Source organism: Pseudoliparis swirei, chromosome 7, assembly GCF_029220125.1.
Source record: "Pseudoliparis swirei isolate HS2019 ecotype Mariana Trench chromosome 7, NWPU_hadal_v1, whole genome shotgun sequence".
Lineage (NCBI taxonomy): Eukaryota > Metazoa > Chordata > Actinopteri > Perciformes > Liparidae > Pseudoliparis > Pseudoliparis swirei.
In genome coordinates, this window is record NC_079394.1 from 16,353,703 (window position 1) to 16,377,813 (window position 24,111).

At 38.7% G+C, this 24,111-nt stretch overlaps 1 protein-coding gene across 6 annotated transcripts; it reads right to left on the reverse strand.

The window, feature by feature from the left end:
• Positions 1 to 401: 401 nt before the first annotated feature.
• rufy3 (RUN and FYVE domain containing 3) lies at positions 402 to 18,990 on the reverse strand. 6 transcript variants are annotated; one of them, XM_056418249.1, is made up of 18 exons: positions 18,671 to 18,987; positions 13,368 to 13,541; positions 12,959 to 13,076; positions 12,175 to 12,276; positions 11,655 to 11,778; positions 10,963 to 11,027; positions 10,340 to 10,405; positions 10,165 to 10,234; positions 9,993 to 10,082; positions 8,079 to 8,162; positions 6,328 to 6,495; positions 5,481 to 5,578; positions 4,493 to 4,612; positions 4,030 to 4,153; positions 3,501 to 3,586; positions 3,389 to 3,410; positions 2,583 to 2,660; positions 402 to 1,600 (listed from the first exon to the last, which is right to left on the reverse strand). In XM_056418249.1, the coding sequence occupies exons 1-18, from the start codon at positions 18,921 to 18,923 to the stop codon at positions 1,457 to 1,459; spliced, it is 1,986 nt and encodes a 661-aa protein (XP_056274224.1). In that variant the 5' UTR covers positions 18,924 to 18,987; the 3' UTR covers positions 402 to 1,456. The 6 variants fall into 6 exon arrangements, with proteins under 6 accessions (XP_056274224.1, XP_056274223.1, XP_056274222.1 ...); XM_056418248.1 differs by having other exon boundaries at positions 3,389 to 3,419; XM_056418247.1 differs by adding an exon at positions 15,827 to 17,517 and having other exon boundaries at positions 3,389 to 3,586; positions 18,671 to 18,731.
• Positions 18,991 to 24,111: the final 5,121 nt, after the last annotated feature.

Here is a 24,111-nt window from a genome sequence, read left to right on the forward strand (position 1 = left end):
TAGTTTGTTATGAAAAGTGATTCCAGTCATAGTGAATGTGACATTTAAATGTTAATGGCACAAAATGCAGTTTTCTTATGTCTCGACACCCAGAGAAAAATCGGATAATATCGTCTTATATTGAAAGTAAAGGTGGTTTAAGCATTTATTATTTAGTCATTCTAGAAAAGTTTGTCCTGTGAACTAAATTTAAAAATGCAGTTTTAGAAAATGACAACCTGCATTTAAATGTGCATATTATTTACTTATGTTGGACCTTTTTATTTTAATATCCTGATATTTATTATTATGCAACAGAAAAGCATTTTAAAGTCAGCGGTGTGTTTTCATAAAGCACTTCCACGTCATCACATTTTTAGTGCACAAGGTGAAAGTTAAAATAAACCAGAGTCGCACACAAGTAACATTGAATAAAAGTTTATTGATCTAAGAAGCATTTGCATCTCGCGTTAATTTCCTTCATAAATGTACAAACAGTCATGAAGTCCACGTGACGCAGAGACGTGCAATAAAAGAGCTGGAATATAATCAGACGACGCCTTACAGGATTATTTAGAGTAGACTAGAATCTAAATGTCTGAATGTTCAGCGCTGCAGGCGCCATGTATTTTACCCAGAATCCTTGGCATTGTAAACTTAAAGGAACAGTCTGATAAATTTTTTGGGGAGACATCGCTCTCGGTACGTCTGACGCTAGTTTGAGCACGACATGAAATATCTTCACAAAACTTTTAAGTTCTTTTTAAATTTGTATTATTTGTGAGCTTACTTTTATTTTTTTCTTAACCCCCCCCCCCCCCCCCAAAAAATACAAATAAAAGTGTTTTCTGCATTCCAGTTATAACATTCATGACGCCGACGTGCATATTTATGATCGTTTACTTTAATTTTAACTAGCGTATGAAACCTTTTTTGACTTTTCACAAAATGCAAACACATTTTAATATCATATTTCAATATAATATTTGGTCAAACGTGATTTTTATATTTATTTTTCAGCATCAGCCGGAAAATTGTTTTAAACTCATGCTTCACCCAAGTGAAATAATGCTTCATATACTGATGTATTCGTGATTAATAGCAGTGTTATAATAAGTAATATGTATAAGCTTGGCCAGTTTTTCCTTTTTATTTTAAACTGAATGATTTCAAAAAATGTATAGTCAGTTGACCTTTTTAATTAATAATCCACTTAGTGGACAAGGTGGAAAGTTTTTTTTACGCATGAGATGATTGAAGTTTTCCTTTTTTAAATGCAGGTTTTCACTAAAAGCAGCAAAATAAATATTCTCAGCCAGAAAATAAAGAATTAATATAGTCCCCGCGTTTGAAACTAAAGTAATCCTGACGCTCCCAGTGGCAAAATGTTCAGAACCAGGAGCATCGACGACGAGCCGGTCCGGAGCTCAGGGGACAAAGTCTAAAAGTGCATATTCGTGTGGGCGTGGCCACTGTCTCATGTGGGCGTGGCCGCATACTGCTGCAGCAGCAGGGCGAAGCAGGCGCTGCACACCATCTCCGGGAGGATGGAGGACGGCAGCGGCAGCTCGTTGGACACGCAGCGGTCGCAGAAGACGCCGCCGCAGTTCTTACACTGTTTCTAGAGACGAGAGAATAACACACACACACAGTGAGGGAAGGAACTGGAGATCAAAAATAAAAAAAGGAACCGTGTTGTTTCTTTAAATCTGACTTCCTGTTATTGTGCTTCTTCGTCTCATCAACATTTTACAGAAGTGCTGCAAAGGTTTCTGGGAAATTAAAGTCTATATTTAAGATTCTGAGGAACCGAGGCCGAGGCTGCGATTTATAACCAATCCTTGTTTTTTTAAAGGACAAAGATGAAGAATTAAATCGATCCATCAGAGATTGCAGATTGGACCAAAGTGACGTCGTTAGAGCCGCGAGTGCGGCTCATAAAAATGGATTCAGTCCATCAAAAGGAGTCATCAAATCTGTTAAACTGGTTTTCACTTTACCATGAATGTTTTTAGAAGATTTTCCATTGTTTTGTCTATAAATATATATATTTATAGAAAATAATATTTAAAAGAGAAAACAATTAAATTAAATTAAAGGAATCAAAGGATATATAACGCCGGTCTGTTTGTTAACGAGCGTCTGACTCGGACCCTCAAGTGAAAGGTAAATATAAATATATATTTATATAAAAAAATGTTTTAAATATATTTATAGAAAAACATAATATATACAGAGAAAACTAAAAAAAATCTATATATATATAAAAAATAAAAATATTAATCTATTTATAGAAAAAAATAGAGAGAGATAAAAATGTAATTAAATTAAAGGAATCAAAGGGATATATAATCCGGGTCCGTTTGTTAATGAGAATCTGACTCGGACCATCAAGTGGAAGGTAGAGAAGAGGGTTTTATTTCCTGTGGGGTTCCTCTCCTCATGACGTCACAGAACACAAACAAACAAACACTTGAAGAGCTTCCCTGAGCGCCGCCTCAATTAGTCACCGCGACACGAAGAAAAACCAAAGACATCCTTTAAGGTGGAGACTGTGAAACATCATCTGATGTCATAACTCATAACTTCTTCCTCCTCTGTACCTTCGTCTTCACCAGGGAGTCGTCCTGTTCACACATCGTACAGACAGAAGGCTCACTGATCTCCACGAAGGACTCGTCCTGCAGGGAGTAAACAACAAGATGATGCTCATCGTCGCCATTATGGGATTTTGAGAATGTCATCAAATAAATTATATATATATAAAATCGATCCATCAGAGATTGCAGATTGGACCAAAGTGACGTCGTTAGAGCTGCGAGTGCGGCTCATAAAAATTGATTGAATCCATCAAAAGGAGGCGAAGCTACATGTCATGTGACAGCAAAGATGGTTTGAGTCATCAAACATACATATATATATACATACATACATATATGCATACATACAAATATGCATACATATATGTATATGCATACATACATATATTTATACATTTTAAATCTATATATTTATTAAAATATCAATCTATAATTTGTTTAATCTCTCTATATATAATATATATTTTAAAACTATATACTTATTTAAATATATATATATATACTTAAAAATCTATTTTTAATTATAAAGAAATATATTTTTATTTATTCAAATCTATATATTTAAAAATCTAAATAAAAAAAAAAACTATATACACTTATTTAAATATATATTAAAATATCTATTAATAAAACCCTTGTATTCAATAAAAGTAAATACCATTTCTACAATACTGGCCGACTGTTGCAGATCAAACCCGACCGCGTTAACGAGAACAACCAGTTTGAAGTCCAAGTAAATCGGTCGTGTATACAGAAATATATATATATTAAAATAATTAAACATTTCCCTTTGTGGCCTCACACCTCACCTGTTCGTCCTCGTGCTGCGACCTGGAGGACCTTAGAAGGTGGAGAGGGGGAGGAATTAATAAATAAACTATATTTCCTCGTAGATGTGTTGTTGTTGTGTAAACTACGTACAGGCTGGAGCTCAGACTGGTTTTGTCCTCGGCTCCTGAGTGGAACTGGTCGCTCTCCCTTCTGACCGACAGGGATTCTGGGACACGCTTTAAATAAATATGTATATATATTAAAAAGGGAAAAAATAAATAAATATAAAAATACACACACACACACACACACACTTACACTTACACTTTGTATAGCCCAATTTCACAAATTTGTCTTAGAGTGCTTTACAATCTGTACACAAAGACATCCCTGCCCCAAAACCTCGCATCGGACCAGGAAAAACTCCCAAATAACCCTTCAGGGGGAAAAAGGGAAGAAACCTGGAGGAGAGCAACAGAGGAGGATCCCTCTCCAGGATGGACAGATGCAATAGATGTAATATGTACAGAAGGACAGATTTAGAGTTTAAATACATTCAATGAATGTGACAGAGTGTATGAATAGTTCATAGTAGGCATATTCCACGATGGAGACCTCCACGATCCATCAGGCAGATCACACAATCTTCCAGCGTTGCATGCTGCCGACCACGACTTACTTTGGGGATGTTTTCGGGGGGTCTCGTCTCCCTCGAAGGAGCGCCGCACTGTCCGGGCACGTCGTCGTGGTGATGCTCACCTCTTCTCTCTCGCTCTTTTCTCAATTCAAGCTCCAGACTGGACCTGAAACGGGACACACGTTTATACAGTGTGTGTATAAATATATTAATTATATATATATAAATAATTAATATATGTGTGTATGTATATAAGAAATAAATATATTAATATATATTTTGTAATATATATTTAAATATATATTTATTGATTTTTTCCCTTTTTAATATATATACATATTTATTTAAAAACAATTATATATTTAAAAAATAAAATGTATCAATTAAAAAATAATATGTATCAATTAAAAAATAATATATATATATATATTAAATTAAATTAAATGAAAAGAATCAAAGGATTTCTAACCACCATAATTAAACGTCCACCAATCAGAGGCGTTACCTGTGCTTCCTCAGCTGCTCCACCTCCACCTGCAGACTCTCGATTTTGTCCCCAAACTCCTCCTTGAAGAGCCGGTTGGCCTCCAAAGCCAGACCCCTCTCCCTCTCAGCCTGTTTGCATCTGGTCAGGGGGGTGGGGGGTGGGGAGGGGTTACATAAACTTATGGTAAAATGAAAACATGGTGGAAACTGAAACTTAAAAAACACAAAAGAAAACGAAGAGAAATGAAAACTTTCTCCAGAACAAGACGAAGCCGGCTATTGTTTTTGTTTATTGTTTTATTAGCCTATTGATTACTACAGTTTACACCAATGTTATGTTCACGTACAATTCCAAATTAACGAATTAATTTTGCCCCATTGTTTCTTCTCCCTGGACTGGATGACACCGGTTGGTTGAAACTACTCAGGGTCTCATTCTTTGGAATAACATGACAGCGAGTCCCCCACCTCCCACACATCCAGAAAAGAACAATTACTAAATAAAAAAGCATTAATGCGGTATTCATTTATTATTATTTTTTAAACGCCCACCAAATAAAAAGCATTAGGGGGGCCGCTGAAAGGAATCGCTTCAGTCTGATACTCGAAGCTGATGCTGGAGGTTGTGGGGGAAAGATTTATATTTTCTTTAAACATAATTTTAATTTTCAACAACAAAGGAAAATAGAACATCCTAGTTTGGTTATTTCTATGTTAAGACAGGGTTTGTATGTTTTGTAATTGAGATGCATGAAGGCGCAGGGGGGAGCGAAGGGGGCGGAGCTACTGCTGCAGCTGCAGCAGCCTCCCCGCCGCCGAGTTCAGGTTCCTGGCCTGCTTCACCACGTGCTTCTCACTGAGCCACAGATAATAAATAATAATAACGATGACAATGAAGAGTTGAGGAGGGAGAAGAATGACAAAAACAGGACAAAAATATATATATATATTTTTTTAAGATGTTGAAATAATTATTAAAAGGCGTGCTGGTGGAGAACCGGCCTCACCTGGTCTCCATCTGCTTCACCGTGCCGCTCATCTGGTTGATCTTCTCCTCCAGGCGAGCGATGGCTTCCGTCTTGTGTTTGGAGCCGGTGTCGACACTCTGAGGAGGAGGAGAAGGAGCCTCAAATTTTGTTGTTTTCAATAATTTGTCTGCAGCAGTGTTTGTTGTAGTTAAATGTCTGAATGCGAATAAATAAATATATCTATTATTTATATAAAATATTATATCTATATTTAGATATAATATATTATTTATATAACATATTATAAATATATAATATTTATATACTATAAATATATATATATAACGCGTTTAAAAAATATATATCTATATTTATTTTTTATGAAAGTCGCTTTGGATAAAAGCGTCTGCTAAATGACATGTAATGTAATGTATAAAAAAGAGGATATCTAAAATATTACTTATAATATATATATAAATATACACTCCCGGTCAAAAGTTTTAGAACACTTGAAATGGTACAAAGGTCAGCAACAAACTGCCAGAAGTTAAACAAAAAAGTTTAAGTTAATAAAAATAATGTACATTTCAGTATTATACAAAGTTTTTCAGGGAACCAGGAATTGAGGGTTAACGACTTGCAGCTTTCCTGGAAATTAATTAATTCGCCGACAGGTGTCTCCACTTGTGTTGATTCCCCTCTGAAGTGAAAAGTGGAGGTCTTTTCTTTAGAGGAATTGAAGTGTTCTCAAACTTTTGACCGGTCGTGTACATCTATGTTGTAGAAAGAAATCTGTTTCTTTGATAAAAAAAGGTAGAAGAAGCCCGTTAAAATAAGGACTAAGGAGAAGAAGGTCACTTCGACTCCCAGCGGCCCGAGGCCTCACCTGTGACTTGTGGCTGAGCTGCTGGTTGATGACCCGGAGGTCCTCCAGCTGCTCTCGGAGCTCCACCAGAGCGTCCTGCTTCTCACAGACGTCCTTCTCTAGCATCTTCATGGACAGCTCCATCTCCTGCTTCATGCCGATCTGCACCTCCAGCTCCTTCTCCACATCCTGCACACGCACGCACACACACACACACATCCTTCCACGTCACACACTTCCTTTTTTTATACTAGGAATTCTACCTTTTTTATTGTTGTTGTTGTTCATATATGAATTGCAGTGGCGTGCCGTGGGCCTGGGCCTTCAGTGAGGTCCTACACAGTCCCACCCGAATTAATCCACCTCTCATTACATCATTATGATGCCATGGCTCTAGACACGATACAGGTAGATAGAGACGCAGGATAACCAGGCGTTGCGTCACCTTGAAATTGACATTTCTCTTCAGAGAATTGCAGGGGAAGAGTACAATACAGTCCAGTTCAACTAATAGGCAAGAACATAGTCGAGTGCAACAGAGTTATATTAATATTCTTCTTCTATCTATTTCTGGTCCACAAACTTTGAGCTTTAAGTCCAACTTTTTTTTACAGTGTGTTCACTAAACAGCGCATTGTCACCAGAGCAGTTTCACCGTGATGATGAAGATGAAAGTTCCTGTTTACCCAAACACATGACACAATTAATGAGTCTTTTCAATATGTCCCTCTTGTTCTTCACCTGTTCATTGTGCAGCTCCGTTGCCCTGCGCGCTTGTTCGTTGATCTGTAGATCCGCTCCGTGTCCCCAAAAGTTTTCAAAGCACCGATGCTTGTAAGTGCCGAGCCGTACTTTGGTGTCTCGTTGCTGCCTCGGTTAGACAACTCAAGTTTCAAAGCCAGTGTGGCTCCAAACACCAAATCGATCACTTGCAAATAATAGGCATCCCCAGCAGTCCGGTGTGCAGAGCTTCTCGGAGCCTGTGAGCCGTTGGTAGCGCTCGTAGTTGGAACTTTAAAGTGGCGAACGAACCTCTTTCCCGCCTGTGACGGGCTTTGTAGCGTCGGCGTCGGTCTTAAAGTTCGTTGAGAATGGCGTTATAATTATATCCTCGACCAAATCGATATCTTATCCTCCTTCCGCCATTGTGGGTTGAACAAACAGCTTAGTAGTACGCAAATTATTTCGTTTATCAAATTCAGTTTCCTAGTTCTGAGGTTCTGCATATACCTGCCCATAGGCCCCGCCTCTCAATATTGGTAATCCAATCAAAAGACGTGCAGCACTACGCCTGCTAGCTGCTCCTGTGCCGGTTCCGGGGCCAGCTAGCAGGCCTACAGGAGCCAACTCTAAAGCTGATTGGTTGACACAAAATGTTCATTCCCATTCACTTTAAGCTACCAGCGCCCGCAATGTTGATTCTGCAGGCCGAAGGGCAGATGTTAGCCCCCTGGCAACACACGATGGCTGAATATGATTGGCTAAAAGATCTAAGATAAAGACCAGCCCTCCAAATCTCAACCTGGGGCTGGCAGCAGTGCAACCAAGAGGAACGCTATGAAATTAAGAGAATAACTCTTACTCTGGGAAATAATTGAATACATATTTGTGGGAAAATATATTGAGAAAAAAATATATATTCTGATGATGTTTAGGCCAGCAGAGAAGGCCTTGCTGGCCCTGACGGCCCGCCACTGATGAATTGTGAAGACAGGAACATATAACAAAAGAAGGTAAAATAAATATAGGGGAGCATTTTAAAGAGCCCTTACCAATCGAAGCAATGTTTCCTCTTTGAGCTGCTTGCGTGTTTCGCCCAGCACTTGTCCGTCTGGTGCCGAGTCACTCCTGGATGCCTAAAGAAATACAAATTATTTGAAATTTGAAGAAGAAAAAAATGTCATTAGAATTTGAAACAATTATATTTTGAAATTAAGATTTTTATATATTTAATTTAAAAATGTAAATATGTATGTAAGATTTAAATTAGGGCTGTGAAACGATTAAAATGTTTAATCGGATTAATCACAGGTTTTTGTGGATTAATCATGATTAATCACATATTACCGATATTCTCGGTATATTTTGTGAGAACATAGAGATTTATGACAAAAGACGGATATATACATTTATACATTCTTCTATACAATGGTGCTGCAACTCAGCAGTTATTTAGCAGTTTTCTTCCATATGGAACATTAATACATCTTCATCCTAAACAGAATGTTTAACCCTCCTGTTACCTTTCGGGTCAATTTGACCCCATTCAATGTTTAATGTCGGTGTTCTTTGGGGTCAATTTGACCCCAGGCTGTTTTTCACTGTGTCAAACATATCAGAAATATCAACTTTTTTATTTATTTAAAGGGCTATTTAGGTAGTCAACAAACAAACATATAGTACCTCACACTTAAACTTGGGAAGCAATATTAATTCTAATAATTTTCTGGCGGTTTTAATTGCTGGGGTCAAATTGACCCCGAGGGTAAAATATGTTAGTAAATGTAAAGGTAACAGGAGGGTTAAACAGAGCATGTTTCTCTTGTTTGTCAACCATTAACTCCACCATGATACAATCTAAAGGTGGACAGATTGACAAGTGACTTTTTTTTTGCTCGGTCCCGATGCGCGCGACGGAGCTCTGTGGCGCGCCAGACGGAGATCGATAAGTGTTAACGCAACGCGTAGAGACAGAAATGACATGCTGCTGTGGAGATACGATCAACAACAGACGTTTAGTTTAATAAAAGAACAAAGACGTGCTATAGAGAACATGTCGGGGCGGGCCAATCTCTTTAATGTCATGCGATCTACCAACACTACGCGCGATCGACTGGCAGGTCGCGATCGACGTGTTGAGACCCTGATCTACAGGAAGTAAAAGTCGTAACAAGGTTTCCGTAGGTGAACCTGCGGAAGGATCATTACCGATGAACAGACCGTCTGCATGAGAGCGGACAGAGTTCAGATTGAAGTGGTGTATTGGAAGCTCATTTTGCAAGTGACTTTTTTTTCGTCCCGACGACCAACAACAGACGGATTGGAAGCTCATTCTGCGCATGCGTTAAATGCGTAAAAAAAAAAACTAGTTAAACCTGTAATTGAATTAACTGAGTTAACGCGTTATTTTTCACAGCACTAATTTAAATATATATTTAATTGTAAATTTAAAATATTTTTTTATTTGAAAGATATTTACATTTTAAAATATATTTAGAATAATTATTTTAATTTGAAATATATTTTAATTTTAAAATATATTGAGAATATATTTTTAATTTAAAATATAGTTTAATCTTAAAATTTAATTAGATTTTTTTTATTGCAAAGTAATACACATTACAACGACAACACAATATTTAATTACATTGCAACCGTATACATTGTTAAGTATTTAACCTAGAAAATGCATTAAAAACTAATATCTCAACATGAATATAAGTCTTGTATTAAATAAATCTAAATAAGAAAAAAATTAGATGCCGAATGCAATGAACCATATGGGATATTTAGGGAATTATTTATAGAAAAAAAAATCCTTGCGTGTAAAATTAAAACTTAAGTAGCACATTTTCTTGTGGTTACAATATCAATGTGCTTGTAATCTTTCATGTAACCCATGACTTTGATGACGCAATAAGATGAGAGATTTGGGGTGGGGGGGGGCCAGTGAAGGTGATACTCACCTTCCTGGACTCCAGCTGATACGAGCTCTCCTCCTTCACTCGCTCCACGTCTTCTTGTAAAGTGATGATCCGGTTGTTCGCCACAGCGAGCTGCGAAGAGACGAGAGTCAGAACACCTCCTCTGGAAAAATATAAATAGATAAATAAAAATAAATAAGAAGTCGACTCTCACCTCCTCCGTGAGCTTCGTGTTGGACTTCTCCAGAGCATCCACCTTGGCCTGGAGGTTATTTACCGACGCGCTGGAAACACAGAGAGACGAGTCAACAAGCAGCTGATGAACACGGGTGGGCGGAGGGGGAGAGAGGGAGGGGGAGAGAGAGAAAGAGAGAGTCCTGCCGACGAACCTCAGATGCCGGTTCAGTTCCTCCACGTAGTTCTTTTGGTCGAGTATCGCTGTGATCTGACCGTCGCTAAGGAAGAGGAGCACGAGGAAGAAGATGAAACAACAAGGTGGACGGAGGACAGATGTCACAGCGCTTCAGCTATATTGGTTTAAATATATTTATATTTAATAGTTATTGATTTGCTTATCGCTGATTTCCTATGAACACAGACAATGGGAGGGGGAAAAAAGTCTTTATATTGAGAAACGAGAAACTGGAATATTATAATTTAAGATCTAAAAATAATGAAAAACTTTCTCAATATTATGATTTAGTATTTCAAAATAATGAGAAACTTTTTCAATATTATGATTTAGTATATCAAAATAAGGAGGAACTCTAATTATGATTTAGTAGCTCAAAATAACAATAAACTCAATATTATGATTTAGTATCTCAAACTAAAAAACTCAATATTATGATTTAGTATCTCAAAATAAGTAGAAACTTTCTCAATATTAGGATTTTGTTGATCTGTTTTTGTTTCTCAGCTCATACGTTTGTTTTCTTGTGTAAAAAAAGAAAAAGTCCAACAACTACATTCTTCAAACAAACAAAGATAACATAAAGAAAGCGGCACTCACCCCTCTGCACTCTTACTGCTGTGTCCACCATCTTTGAGGTACATTGAGAAATCGATCACGCCGACCTGCAGAGGAAGAAATAGATAATCGATGAAGACACTGCCTGCCTGCCATCCACCCACCCATCCATCCATCCATCACGAATAGTTTCTTTTTTTAAATCTACTTTTATGTGAGCGATGATTTAATGGGGAGGTTGAGAACACTTTCACCAAAATATAAAAAAAATGTTTTAAATTGTTCATCACAAAGAAACTTTGAGAAACATTTGAAAAAACCTGATCAAATCAAATAAATAAATAAAATGTAGGTTATTATAAGTTTTAAAGTAATTATAATGATTTGGTTGATCAGTTCTGAATAATCAAAACCGACTCTTCTTCTTCTGATAGTTTCTCCACCTGGGCATGTGCTAGGATATTTGCACACGGCCCAACAACCCACCCTTATATGGCGTTTAGGTGGCGTTGGCCGTGCACATCGTGAACACACGCCTCATACTTGTGACCCAGTAGGAATAAATGTTCGATTCAACGCGAGAGCATGTTTGGATTTGCAGCATCTCAGAAAAAGAAGAAAACAAAACCCATAAAATTTAGAAAATGTGATAAAAGTTGGCGTTAAAACCCAGAAGTACGATATATTTCTTTCTGCAGCTCTCGGTGTCCCTAAAGGGTAAATGTGGGATCAACCTGAGAGTCCAGGTCCTCTCCCTTCATACACAGGTTGGCGTCGATGACGTTCAGGCCAACGAGCAGCCCGGCGATGACGGCGCCCTCCTCCTCCATCATCAGCGCGTTCGCCTCGTAGAATTCACTGCGGAGGCGAGAAAGGAGAATTTAACCTTTACTTTATATATATATATATTAGATACATTTATAGTGCTGGCCGACAACAACATTCACGTTTCACATGTAAATGCAGAAATAACTTAAATAAATAACCGTCACAGGAAACACTTGACTACGGTCTAATAGGAGCTAATGAAAGATGCCATTCTGTTGCATTATGGGAAATGGAGGCTCCAGTGCATTTGGAGCTCGAGTCAAAATCAGGGCTACAAGTCAAACTCTGCTTCTTCAATTCGGACCACAAGCAAAGAAACTGTCAAACTTTGTCGAAACAAATATGGAATATGTTTTACGAGGACTACACATGGCCGTTAAACAATATTACGCATTGAAGATGTCATTTGTACGGAGCCAAACCCACCTGAGCAGGTCCTTCCTGTTGATGATGGTCTTCATGTAGTCGGACAGTTTCTTCTGCATCAGCGCCAGCCGCAGCCAGGCACGTCCTCGGCCCAGAGGAGTTCTGGAACCAAGAAAACACAATCTTTAACTCAATTTGAAAAGCGTCATGTAACCCAGGTAGTTAATTTGAAGCCCTAATATTTGTATTTAGATATAAACATTTGTATTAATTAATAAATCAATTTAATTAATTTTATTTAGTCTTCTTGTTGCGATGTAACCAAACTTGATTTAAGTATTTAATTTGGTTTAATTTAAGTATTTAGTGTATTCTGGTTGTTGAGCAGAGTGTCAATCAAATCAATTTTTCCTAAATATGCTTCTCATTGGTTGGTTAGGGAAATGCAGACTCCCTATTGGGTTAAGGACAATAATTCCCGCCCTCCTACGAGGAAGAAGAATTGATGTTGAAGTCGGGAGATCTGTTAGAGCGAGCACTAACAATTCTTTTCTCGTTCTTACTTATAACTAAACTAATTTACAAAAGAAAGTCAAAAACATAAATTCTTCTTCCTCGTAGGAGGGCGGGACTTATTGTCTTTAACCCAATCGGGAGTCTGCATTTCCCCAACCAACCAATGAGAAGCATATTCAGAAAAAAACTGATTTTATTGACACCCTGCTCTACAAACAGAAATACACTAATCTACAACTACATTAAATACTTAAATTAAACTAAATAAAATACATAAAAACAGTTTGTTACACACGTATAAAACTAAAATCGTGAGGAATCTTCTCACTTGAGGCCGGGCAAGTCTTTCACGCTGGCGGTGATTTCTCCGGCTTCGGGCGTTAACTTCTCCACCAGCTCCAGCGCCCCCCAGAAGGACTTGTTCTGCCCCAAGAACATCTTCTTGGCTGATGGTTGAGAGACAAGGTGCTTTTATTAGTATTATTACAGGGGTGGGGCGATTTGTGTCACAAGAGTAATCACACTAACTCTGGAAACCACCCAGGGGTCATCGGGTAAATGTGCCTCACAACCACGCAGATCATTTTCACAGTTCAGGGACATTAAAAAAACGTCCGGGTCTGAATATATTTAATAAAATAAATAAAATAAATAAAATAAATAAAATTGGATAAAAAACGTGTTAAAAAAAATGTTTAAAAGGGCAGTAAGATGGGGAACTTTTCCCGACGACGTACTCTTCAGGCCGTGCTTCAGGCAGTGCTCCATGACCACGAAGAACTGTTGCAGCGGCGCGTAGTCCGAGTCCAGCGTGCGGCCGAGGTTCAGCGCCGACTCGATCAGGCCCTTGATGCTCAGCTTGGCCATGTTCATCAGGTTCAGCCTCTCGATCGCAATGGGGTCCTTGGGATCTGGAGGAGGAGAAGCTTTATTGCCATGTGTGTGTGTGTGTGTGTGTGTACACTCTCGTTGTACCTACATGGAATTTACAAACAAAAAGATAAATATAAGAAAGACATTGGAGACAACAGAATAGCAACTTGTATGTACAATATAAAACAACAACAGGAACAATGAGTGAAGAAGAAGAAAGAACAACAAGGAAAGGAAAACAAGGAATGAAGAACAAGGAGGAAGAGAAGAAGGAAAGGAAGAAGAAGAAAATTAAGAAAAAGAAGGAAGAGAAGAAGGAAGAACAAGAAGGAAAGGAAGAACAAGGAAGACAAGGAACGGAAGAACAAGAAGGAAGAGAATAAAATAAGGAACAAGAAGGAAAGGAAGAACAAGACAAGGAAGGGAAGAACAAGAAGGAAGAAAATAAAATAAGGAACAAGAAGGAAAGGAAGAACAAGGAAATGAAGAACAAGAAGAAGGAAAGAAAGAACAAGAAAGAATAAGAACACAAAAAAGAAGGAGGTCAACTTACGGACTTGACAAATGAATAACTTTGAGTCTTTTGTTCAACGAGTAAAAACTAAATAAAGTCGATCACTTGATGTTTGTTGTTCTTTTGTTTCTGCAGACACAAACACTGAAGAGCTTTTAGCTTCGTTTACTTTATTTATACCGTCTTAGTCGGACTTCATCATGTCCACGTGAATTGGGGCATTTTTAGAGCATGAAAGTCTTGATTTTCCAACACAACATGAAGGCAACACACACACAGACACTCATTATTATTGCTAGAATGGCGTCTCATCTTTGCTCAATACAAGTTATGTTAAGTACAAACCATGTTATTAAATTCTGGGAACAAGTTCTCTTTCCTTTGTAGAGAAAACACAAAAACTATTTCTTTTAAAAACTTTTCACGATATTTATTTGACACCCTCAGTCTGAAGACTCGGATGATTAATGCAACATATACAATCAACTAATAAGTTATGATATATAATTATAGATGTATATAGACTGCTACACAGCCATATATAAAGTCATTAAAAACCAGCTGCAGCGTTAAAGGGATGAACACAACACATCAATAATTATAAACCAAAAATATAATAAACAATCATCTGAAAAAAGGGCTGGTATACATAACGCACTCCTTTCACTTTTGGTATTTATAGTGTATTTTAAAGCTAATATTTGTACTTTTAACTCTAACAGACTGGTGTTTACTCACGAAGAAGCATGGAAAGACAAACAGGTTCACTTCATTGGTGGAAGTGAACATGTTAGAATATTGCAAATATATAAATATAAAAGACAGCAGCTGGAACTACATGACCAGATTATTAGATGCAAGTGAGCATTGTAGATAATAAACAGAGATGAAAAAACACCCGTCATCGTTTGTTAAAGCTGCTGTGTAACAATATTACATCAATAATATCACCACAGAGGAGCTGAAGGGTTGAGAGAGAGAGATAGATGTACAGAGTGATAGAGAGATATACAGAAAGAGATAGTCTATATATCTCTCTGTACATCTATATGATATAGATGTACAGAGAGATAGAGAGATATATACAGAGAGAGATACAGAGATATAGAGAGAGAGATATATAGAGAGAGATAGAGATATAGAGAGAGAGATATATACAGAGATATATACAGATATATATATGAGAGAGATACAGAGAGAGAGATAGAGAAAGAGAGTCTATATCTCTCTCTCTCTGTATATATCTCTATCTCTCTGTACATCTATATGATAAAGATATACAGAGAGAGAGATACAGAGATATAGAGAGAGATATATACAGAAATATATATATATGAGATACAGAGAGAGAGATGGATAGAGATATACAGAGAGCAAGATAGAGAGATAGAGATATACAGAGAGAGATTGAGAGATAGTGAGAGAGAAAGAGAGAGAGAGAGAGAGACAGAGAGGCGTGGCAAGAGATGAGGAAGAGGAGAAGCTGATATTCCGTTTCCCGTAAACCACATTCGTCATCACCGACAGACCAACAGCGTACCGACCCGAGTGTGTCTCAGTAACACACATCAGGCCACATCGTTCAGCTGCTGCGGGACGACAACAACAAGCGCCACTTCCTGGTTGTCTGCCGCGCGGCCATGTCTGATGTCATCCTGCCGTCTCGCCCGCTGCCATCGGGACGCCGGCTCAGACGGCTTCACGCCACCACGTGCCACCCCCCGCCCCCCCTCCCTGGTGCCACCACCACGCCCCAAACGTGGAGAGCACACACACTGATCTCTTCCCCCCCCCCTCCCCCGTTACTACCTTCATGGGTGGGCTCCGGGTCCGGCGTCAGCGAGATGTCGTTGAGCTCGCGCAGGCAGAGCCACTCGCCGTCGACGGACACGCGGAAGTTGCAGAGATAGATGGTCTCCCGGGCGGCTTGCGTGATCTTGTCGCTGGTGGGGGTGGGGGTCTCGCTCTGAGGCGTCAGGTCAGACATGATGACTCAGCGGGATGCACAAAACAAACCGCCGCCGCCGAGGGGGAGAGAGGGAGTAAAGGGGCGAGTAGCTTTTTGTCCCGCGAGCCCCACAGAAGACGACAAGTCGAGAGAAGAGAATCAAAACAAAAGAGGATGAAAAGGCCCAAAGACGAGGGAAGGCCCACAGCAGGTGTTAGAAAGGCTTCTCCTCCTCCTCCTCCTCTTCTCCTCACCGAGTGAAATACACTGCCCTGCCCTCTCCACACCTTCCTCCTCCTCCTCTTCTTCTTCTTCTTTTTCTTCTTCTTGTAATCCCTCTTTTTTTTGCACAGACAGGGGGTTTAAAATGCAGGAGAGCAGCAAACAAGAAGAAGAGAGGAAATCAAAGCCCTCCTCCTCCTCCGGTGGGCTCAGCGCCGGTTCACTCTCTTCGATTTGACTGCCCGTGTGCGCTGCGGTGAATGCACTGGGGGTGGGTGTCGACCAAAAGATGGCCGCCGCTAGCGCTGAGTACAGCAACACAGGAGTCACGTGAGCAGATGGTGCATGCGTAAAAAAAAAGAGGGAGGGAGGGAGGATGGGGTCCCCAGAGTAGCCAACCAGAGCTAATGATGCAGCAGAGGACTCATCTGCCTCTCAAGCATCAACAGATTTCATCCGGCATGAACTAGACGCCTGTTTTAGTGATTGTGACGATGTCATCACGGGCCGGTGAGGACAGACGTCCAGCTTGAGCCTCATTCACACTTAAAGAAAGCAGAGCGATGCTCGTCTTACAGAGACCGTTTCTAGAAGGATATACAACAATTTAGGGGATGACGTACCCCTTGTTTTTATGAAAAACTACTGCGACGAATCTGAGGCCAAAAAAACAACAACGCAAACCAACGTCACAACATTTAGTTTTAAGCCATCAGAGAACTCCTGCTCATGTCACACGGCTTCAACGCCACGTTCTTTGAGGAAAAATGGTGCAGATTCGCCTCAATAACCCGGGAAAAGTTAAATGTTTAAGCTCAATCGTGATATATTTCTTCTATAAATGAATGTTTGAGAAAATCGGATACGTTTCTTAAACTAATTAGCAGATTTATTTATTTTAAAGTATTTTATGTCATCAGAATTATTGTTCCATCACCAAAAAAAATAAGTGACGTTTTTCTTTTGTAGCCAACATTAATTTTCATTCTTGATAATCTTCAGATGTATTTCAAGAGCTAGACCAATACATTAATAACACTTCTTATTATTTGGACAGTTAACACTTGAAATGACAGGAATACAAAACGTAAACCACACTGTCATGTGTTATTTTTACTTTAAATGTTTTCGGTCATAGACAAACAGTGTCACCGTTATAGTTTGTCCATCACAGAGCACGGACACATCTTAAAAGTCTTTAAATAAATACATCTACGCCGGGATCAGCATTAAGAATACAGTTTGTACGCTTAAAAAATAAAAAATGTCCGCCAATAAAAAGCCATTCTGTCATATTGTAATTTCTCTCATCCGTCCAGGTGAATACCTGCTGTAATAAAAGAAGTTTGGGTTTGTTCATGTGCAATATGAGGTGACAACAAATATGCAATGGATCACAGACACAGAGAGCTTTGATTGAAAATAAATAATATTCATAATATTGCAGCAACCAGTGGAGATGGAGAGCAATTAAACCAAGTGTAAAAATTACTGAAACAAATTTGAGGACTATAAAACAACAAAGCCAGGTCGCACATTTTGATATTGTGTTCATATCAAATTATTGTTCATTGCAGATTAACAAAAAAATCAATTATGTCATTTGGTTGCTATTTGTGAACTTTGTTAGCTAAACTAACTATTTCACGGTGGTCATAAAACATAAGCAGGTAGGAAGTTGTTTGTTTCCTTAAACACCTGCGAACATCTTTTCAATATTAAAATACTTATTTATTTTTATTATATATACTTATTTGACCGTAATGTTACCCATTTGTTTGTTTTCCATATATATATATATATATATCTTTAAATTGGTCTCGATTACATCATTGTTTATTGTCTATTTTTGTATTATGTGCATTGTTGTATTATACATTTATTATTTTTATTCTGTTTTGTTTTTATTCTGTCTATTCATTTTATTATTTGTATCATTGTATCCTATGTCTATTGTTTTTATTATTTGTATTGTTTCATTCTATGTCTGATGTTTTCATTTTATGTTTATTGTTTTTATTATGTCTGTTTATTGTTGTATTCCAACCTAGATGTATGTTTTATTCTATGTCTGTTGTTTTTATTATATCTTTATTTATTTTATTAATTTGTATTATTTTATTATGTCTATGTTTGTTGTTTTATTCTGACCTAGATATATCGCTATATTCTATGTTTGTGTTAATTGTTATGCACCTTTCAACAGTACTGTAATCTAATCATTACCTAATGTAAATCATTCTGATTCATCAGAATTATTCCTCACAGACCAACACTAAATTAATTATTTAATTTGATTGCCATGAATGAATTTTGTGAGCTAAAGTGATTATTTGACAGTGTCGTTAAAAAAAAAGAAGCAGGTATGGAGTTGTTTGTTTAAAAGTCCGCTAACACCAAAACAAGCTAGCAGCGATTGCTGTGAATAAACTTAACGTGGAGGATTCAGTTAGCTAGCTAGTTCAGAGAATATCTGGACTTACTGCGGCGCTTTGACTCGACTCGCTCGATCCTGAAGTCATACTGTCGCGGCGGAGCGGGCGACGGCGACCCGGGCTTCCCAAATCTCAAGTTTGAGGAGCTCAACGCCTCCTGGAAGTAGATGACCGACGTCGGCGACAGAGTCTCGTCCGGACTCTCCGCGTGACCGTTTTCGGCGAAGGGGTTTCGTCTCCCGGCTGAAACCCCCATAGATGACCGCATAGGTGGGTCCCCCGACACCTCCCGCTCCGCCATCCCCCTCCTCTTCTCCGGGTTAAATTCACTTCATGTGACCCGGAGTAATCACTCCGCCTTTTCGTCCCCGTCCTCCACAGCTTCCACCTGACCCGGTGTTCCGGTTTAACAGTCGACCCTGTTAACTGGCGACTGCCTGTCGAGCTGTCCTCGTGAATGCTGCTTAGTTTAATTGCGTGATGTAGTGTTAACCACTCGTATACATAATAATATATAGTATACACATTAAACAATGCGGCATTTAAGAGGGAAGCTTCGTGTTCGCTTCATATTTTCAACAGTTGTCTGTTACGACGACACCAACGGACAAGTTTGGTTTCAAGTCGCCAGTTAACACGGTCGCTTCTTAAACCGTAACACCGGAAATAATTTTGCTCGAGCTGTAGTCCAAAGCGAGCCGTTGACGCAACCAGAGACTTTATTGAGGAGAGATGGCCGAGATGACGCACTTAGTAGTAGCCCTATGACTGAGCGTGAATATGTGGATACCCCCATTAATCACTGCGAGGCACGTCGGCGCGCTTGTGCCTCTCCCCCTTTCAAGACTCTAATGAACTATTTTAAATACTAATTTTACACTTAAAACAATCAGAAATAACGTAACAATACAGATTATTATACAAGGAACATTTTTATAAAACATACGCCTTATGTTTGGGTTACCTTTAGACTGCTTATATTTATTCATGTGTATTTATTATGGCATAATGGCATATCCAAGTGGAACATTTTACCATTACACCAGCTTACAACAAAAGATACTATTTATACAATATGAATACAATAAAGAAAAAAAGGTTAATTTTCATCAATGCGCAATACTTACTTAAGAATAACAACTTAAACAGTATATATATATATATATATATATATATATATATATATATAAATGAATATATATATATATATATATATATATATATGCATATACAAATATTTACAAATGACAATTAAAAAAGAATAAAAGCATATATAAATATTTGTTTAAATGTTACAACATATTTTGGATATAAATGGAACATTCTAGCTGTACTAAGGTGTGAAAGGTGTTGAAAGACTTTATATCATTATAGAGGAGCTATTAAACCCAAATGTTTATGGTGACTAGGGTGATTTAATTCAGTTTAGATACCAAATTAAAGTCCAATAAATGTATTAAATCCCACACAGGATTAAATAAAGGTTAATTCTGGTTTCAACTATATTAATATAAACATGGTTAACATTGTCACCATGTATTTATCCCCTTCATACTCTCCTATGTCACGAAAGTAATACCCCAACTGGCCCATAGAAGGAGATGTAGGACTAATGTAAAATAAATAAATCCCAGCAAACCAATGCTCCACACTGTGTCTTGGTGGTTCAGCGTTACACTCTTTCTCAGCGTGTACCTGAAGGGGCCACAAAGGGTTCAGATCTCTTCTGTCACAGATTAACAGTCCCATGAAAACTATACAGCACCGACTCGAGTTAGTCGGTCCACAAATTGCGAGGAATGCACCTCAAGCATCCTCCTTTAATAACACACAATATAAAAACCACCTCGCGCGGACTTTGAAACAAAACAAATCACATTTTGAAAATATCTCTTCTCATATTTTTTGTATTTTACACTGAAATATCTCAATAAGTACGGAATAGACTGCCGTGACATTTTGGACTCAGACATTCATGGTTCACTCATCCTAAGGATGAACTGTAATAACCTTTGTGACCCCCTGACCTTTGACCCAATGCCATGATCAGGTAAACAAACGTGTTCAATGGGGCCGAATGTATTTAAATTGAAAAGACGCATACATTTTGGCATGTGGACGAAAGGCTTCTAATCTTACACAAAGCATACTGTTTGTTTGGGATCATTTTGAGATGCGGGCGACTGTGGGTCAGTGGGTAGCAGGTCCGTCTTTCAATCAGGGGGTTGGAGGTTCAATCCCTGCCCTAGTCGATGTGTCCCTGAGCAAGACACTTAACCCTGAATTGCTCCCTGTAGCTCTGTCTACGGTGTATGATTGTAACAGGATTGTAAGTCGCTTTGGATAAAAGCGTCAGCTAAATGACATGTTGTGTAGTGTAGAGATGGACAGGTCACAAAGGTCAGCAGTTACACTTATTCCTGGTTTTCATGTGAAACAGTGTTTTACGACGACGTTGGGGTTGGTTTTATTAAGTATTTGCCCCACTGGGTTGCTAATAACAGCTGGTAACGGCCCACATGACCAATGAACAGGGTTCATCCACATGGTGAACAATGAACAGGGTTCATACACATGGTGACCAATGAACAGGGTTCATACACATGGTGACCAATGAACAGGGTTCATACACATGGTGACCAATGAACAGGGTTCATACACATGACCAATGAACAGGGTTCATCCACATGACCAATGAACAGGGTTCATCCACATGACCAATGAACAGGGTTCATACACATGGTGAACAATGAACAGGGTTCATACACATGGTGAACAATGAACAGGGTTCATCCACATGGTGACCAATGAACAGGGTTCATCCACATGGTGAACAATGAACAGGGTTCATCCACATGACCAATGAACAGGGTTCATACACATGACCAATGAACAGGGTTCATCCACATGACCAATGAACAGGGTTCATCCACATGACCAATGAACAGGGTTCATACACATGGTGAACAATGAACAGGGTTCATACACATGGTGAACAATGAACAGGGTTCATCCACATGGTGACCAATGAACAGGGTTCATACACATGGTGAACAATGAACAGGGTTCATACACATGGTGAACAATGAACAGGGTTCATCCACATGGTGACCAATGAACAGGGTTCATCCACATGGTGAACAATGAACAGGGTTCATCCACATGACCAATGAACAGGGTTCATACACATGGTGACCAATGAACAGGGTTCATCCACATGACCAATGAACAGGGTTCATACACATGACCAATGAACAGGGTTCATCCACATGACCAGGGGTCCCCAAACTTTTTCCTGAGAGGGCCACATAATGTTTCCCTTGTCTGCTGGAGGGCCAGCCGGGGGTGGGGGGGGGGATCTTTTAATGAAGTATCGATACTAAAAATATGCTAAATCACATCGTTTTTAACGTACGGGTACTTTGTTAGCATCGCTACACCGTGCAGCGTGACAGCAGCAGATGTAGCGGACTAACATTCAAGCTAACCTAACTTCCCAAACGCTGTCGACATCTGAACGCTGATTGGCCGAGACGCGACACGCCCATCAAAGATGTTTTATTGCGAAGAGCACCACTCCACATTTTCTCCGCGTCTCACTGCAATCTCAACGGCAGCGGGCCAGGTGAAAAAAATAATAAATCGGAACGAGTCTCTGGTATTGTTCAGGGGGCCGGTCCAAAGGTGGAGGCGGGCCGAATCCGGCCCGCGGGCCGTAGTTTGGGGACCACTGCACATGACCAATGAACAGGGTTCATACACATGGTGACCAATGAACAGGGTTCATACACATGTTGACTAATGAACAGGGTTCATACACATGACCAATGAACAGGGTTCATCCACATGGTGACCAATGAACAGGGTTCATACACATGGTGACCAATGAACAGGGTTCATCCACATGGTGACCAATGAACAGGGTTCATACACATATTGACTAATGAACAGGGTTCATCCACATGACCAATGAACAGGGTTCATCCACAGGACCAATGAACAGGGTTCATACACATGTTGACTAATGAACAGGGTTCATACACATGGTGACCAATGGATGTCCATGACTTTAAACCAAATTCCCATGACCAAACATTTGGTGAAATATCCGTGTATACACAAATGAGTGAGACACAATAGTTTGATTAAAAGAATAAATATTTATACAAATGTTTTTTTTCTTTTTAATCAAACTGCGTAAATGAACAGATTAATCTAACACATTTTCCATGACTTTTCCATAACTTTTGGAAATACATTTTTTAAGGACTTTTCCAGGCCTGGAAATAACCATTTACAAATTCCCTGACTTTTCCAGGTTTTCCATGACCGTACCTGTTGGAAACATCTTTTTAAATGTACCTGTAACTCTCAAAAGACTCACAATCCTTACTTTTGATTACACAAAACTGATGATAAATATTAGAATTAGTTAACTCAACAAATAAGAAAGAAAGTTGTTGAGTTGCCAACATGAAAATTAATCAATTAGTTACGATAGAATTTGGCCCATTCTTGTTGTGCCGATGTGACCTGAGGATTTTCAGAGAAAAGGTTCGATGGTGTAAAATTTTGTTTCCTGGAACAATTTAACATCAAAGGCACGAGCTGGCAATAAAAGCCAGTGGAAAAACAAGAGATTTAAACAGCAGCATCAGGTAGTCACATTGAATACTTTTCAAACTACAAAGGGCCAACGGAGGCGATGCTGGTACCTTTTTAAATCCAATCCTCCAATCCTCGAAGGAGAAATCAAGTCAAGTACTTTAATGTTTCTAAAAAAACGAATTTGAAGTAAACCCAAAAGAACTGTGAGCTGAAGGGGCATCAAGTCCTGTTAGCTTCTCCCTCAGCTCTGCAGCCTTTTATTTCCACTATTAAAACTTTGTCTTCCATTGTGGAAAAACATCGAACTGCTGACGCGCTTTGGGTTGAATGTGTAAAACAGCAGCTGTTTTGCATTATACACTCTCATATGAGGGACAATCCCTTTCGCGCACTAACTTGTCTCAGACATGTCGTCATGTTAGCCTTAACAATATTTTGTGTTATGAATAAAAACATAAAACGATGTTTTGAGAACAAATTTCCACTCAAGTATCGTAAAGGCAAAAGCACATGACGTGCAATATTTAACTTTTGACTATGTCATGCTCTTCAGGTAAAAGTGTTGTTTACCTTGAAATAGGTTTAGGAGGTCTTGTCTGACAAACAGTGTTAAAATGGCCTCGGTTACCACACACTTTACTTAATTAATATTACCAGGGTGTCAACAGGAATAAACCAGTGAAATTTAAGACTTTTTAAGACTTTTTAAGACCACGTCTAAATAAAATTTAAGACCTAACGTACGAAGGAAATATACATTATTCTAAATTAATTAATTCAAAGTAAACACACTGATGTCTGTTCAAAATTAACAGTATGGTGTAATGCAAAAGGATAACACAAATGTCATTGCTGTTGTAAATTATATTTATTAATACAAC

Coding starts and splice junctions, on each gene's coding strand:
- rufy3 (XM_056418246.1), bottom strand. CDS start 18,923: ATGGCGGAGCGGGAGGTGTCGGGGGACCCACCTATGCGGTCATCTATG. Junction 11,779..12,174: donor AACAGGAAGGACCTGCTCAG/GTGGGTTTGGCT, acceptor TCGCCTCCGCAG/TGAATTCTACGAGGCGAACG. Junction 6,496..8,078: donor AGGAAACATTGCTTCGATTG/GTAAGGGCTCTT, acceptor GTGCGTGTGCAG/GATGTGGAGAAGGAGCTGGA.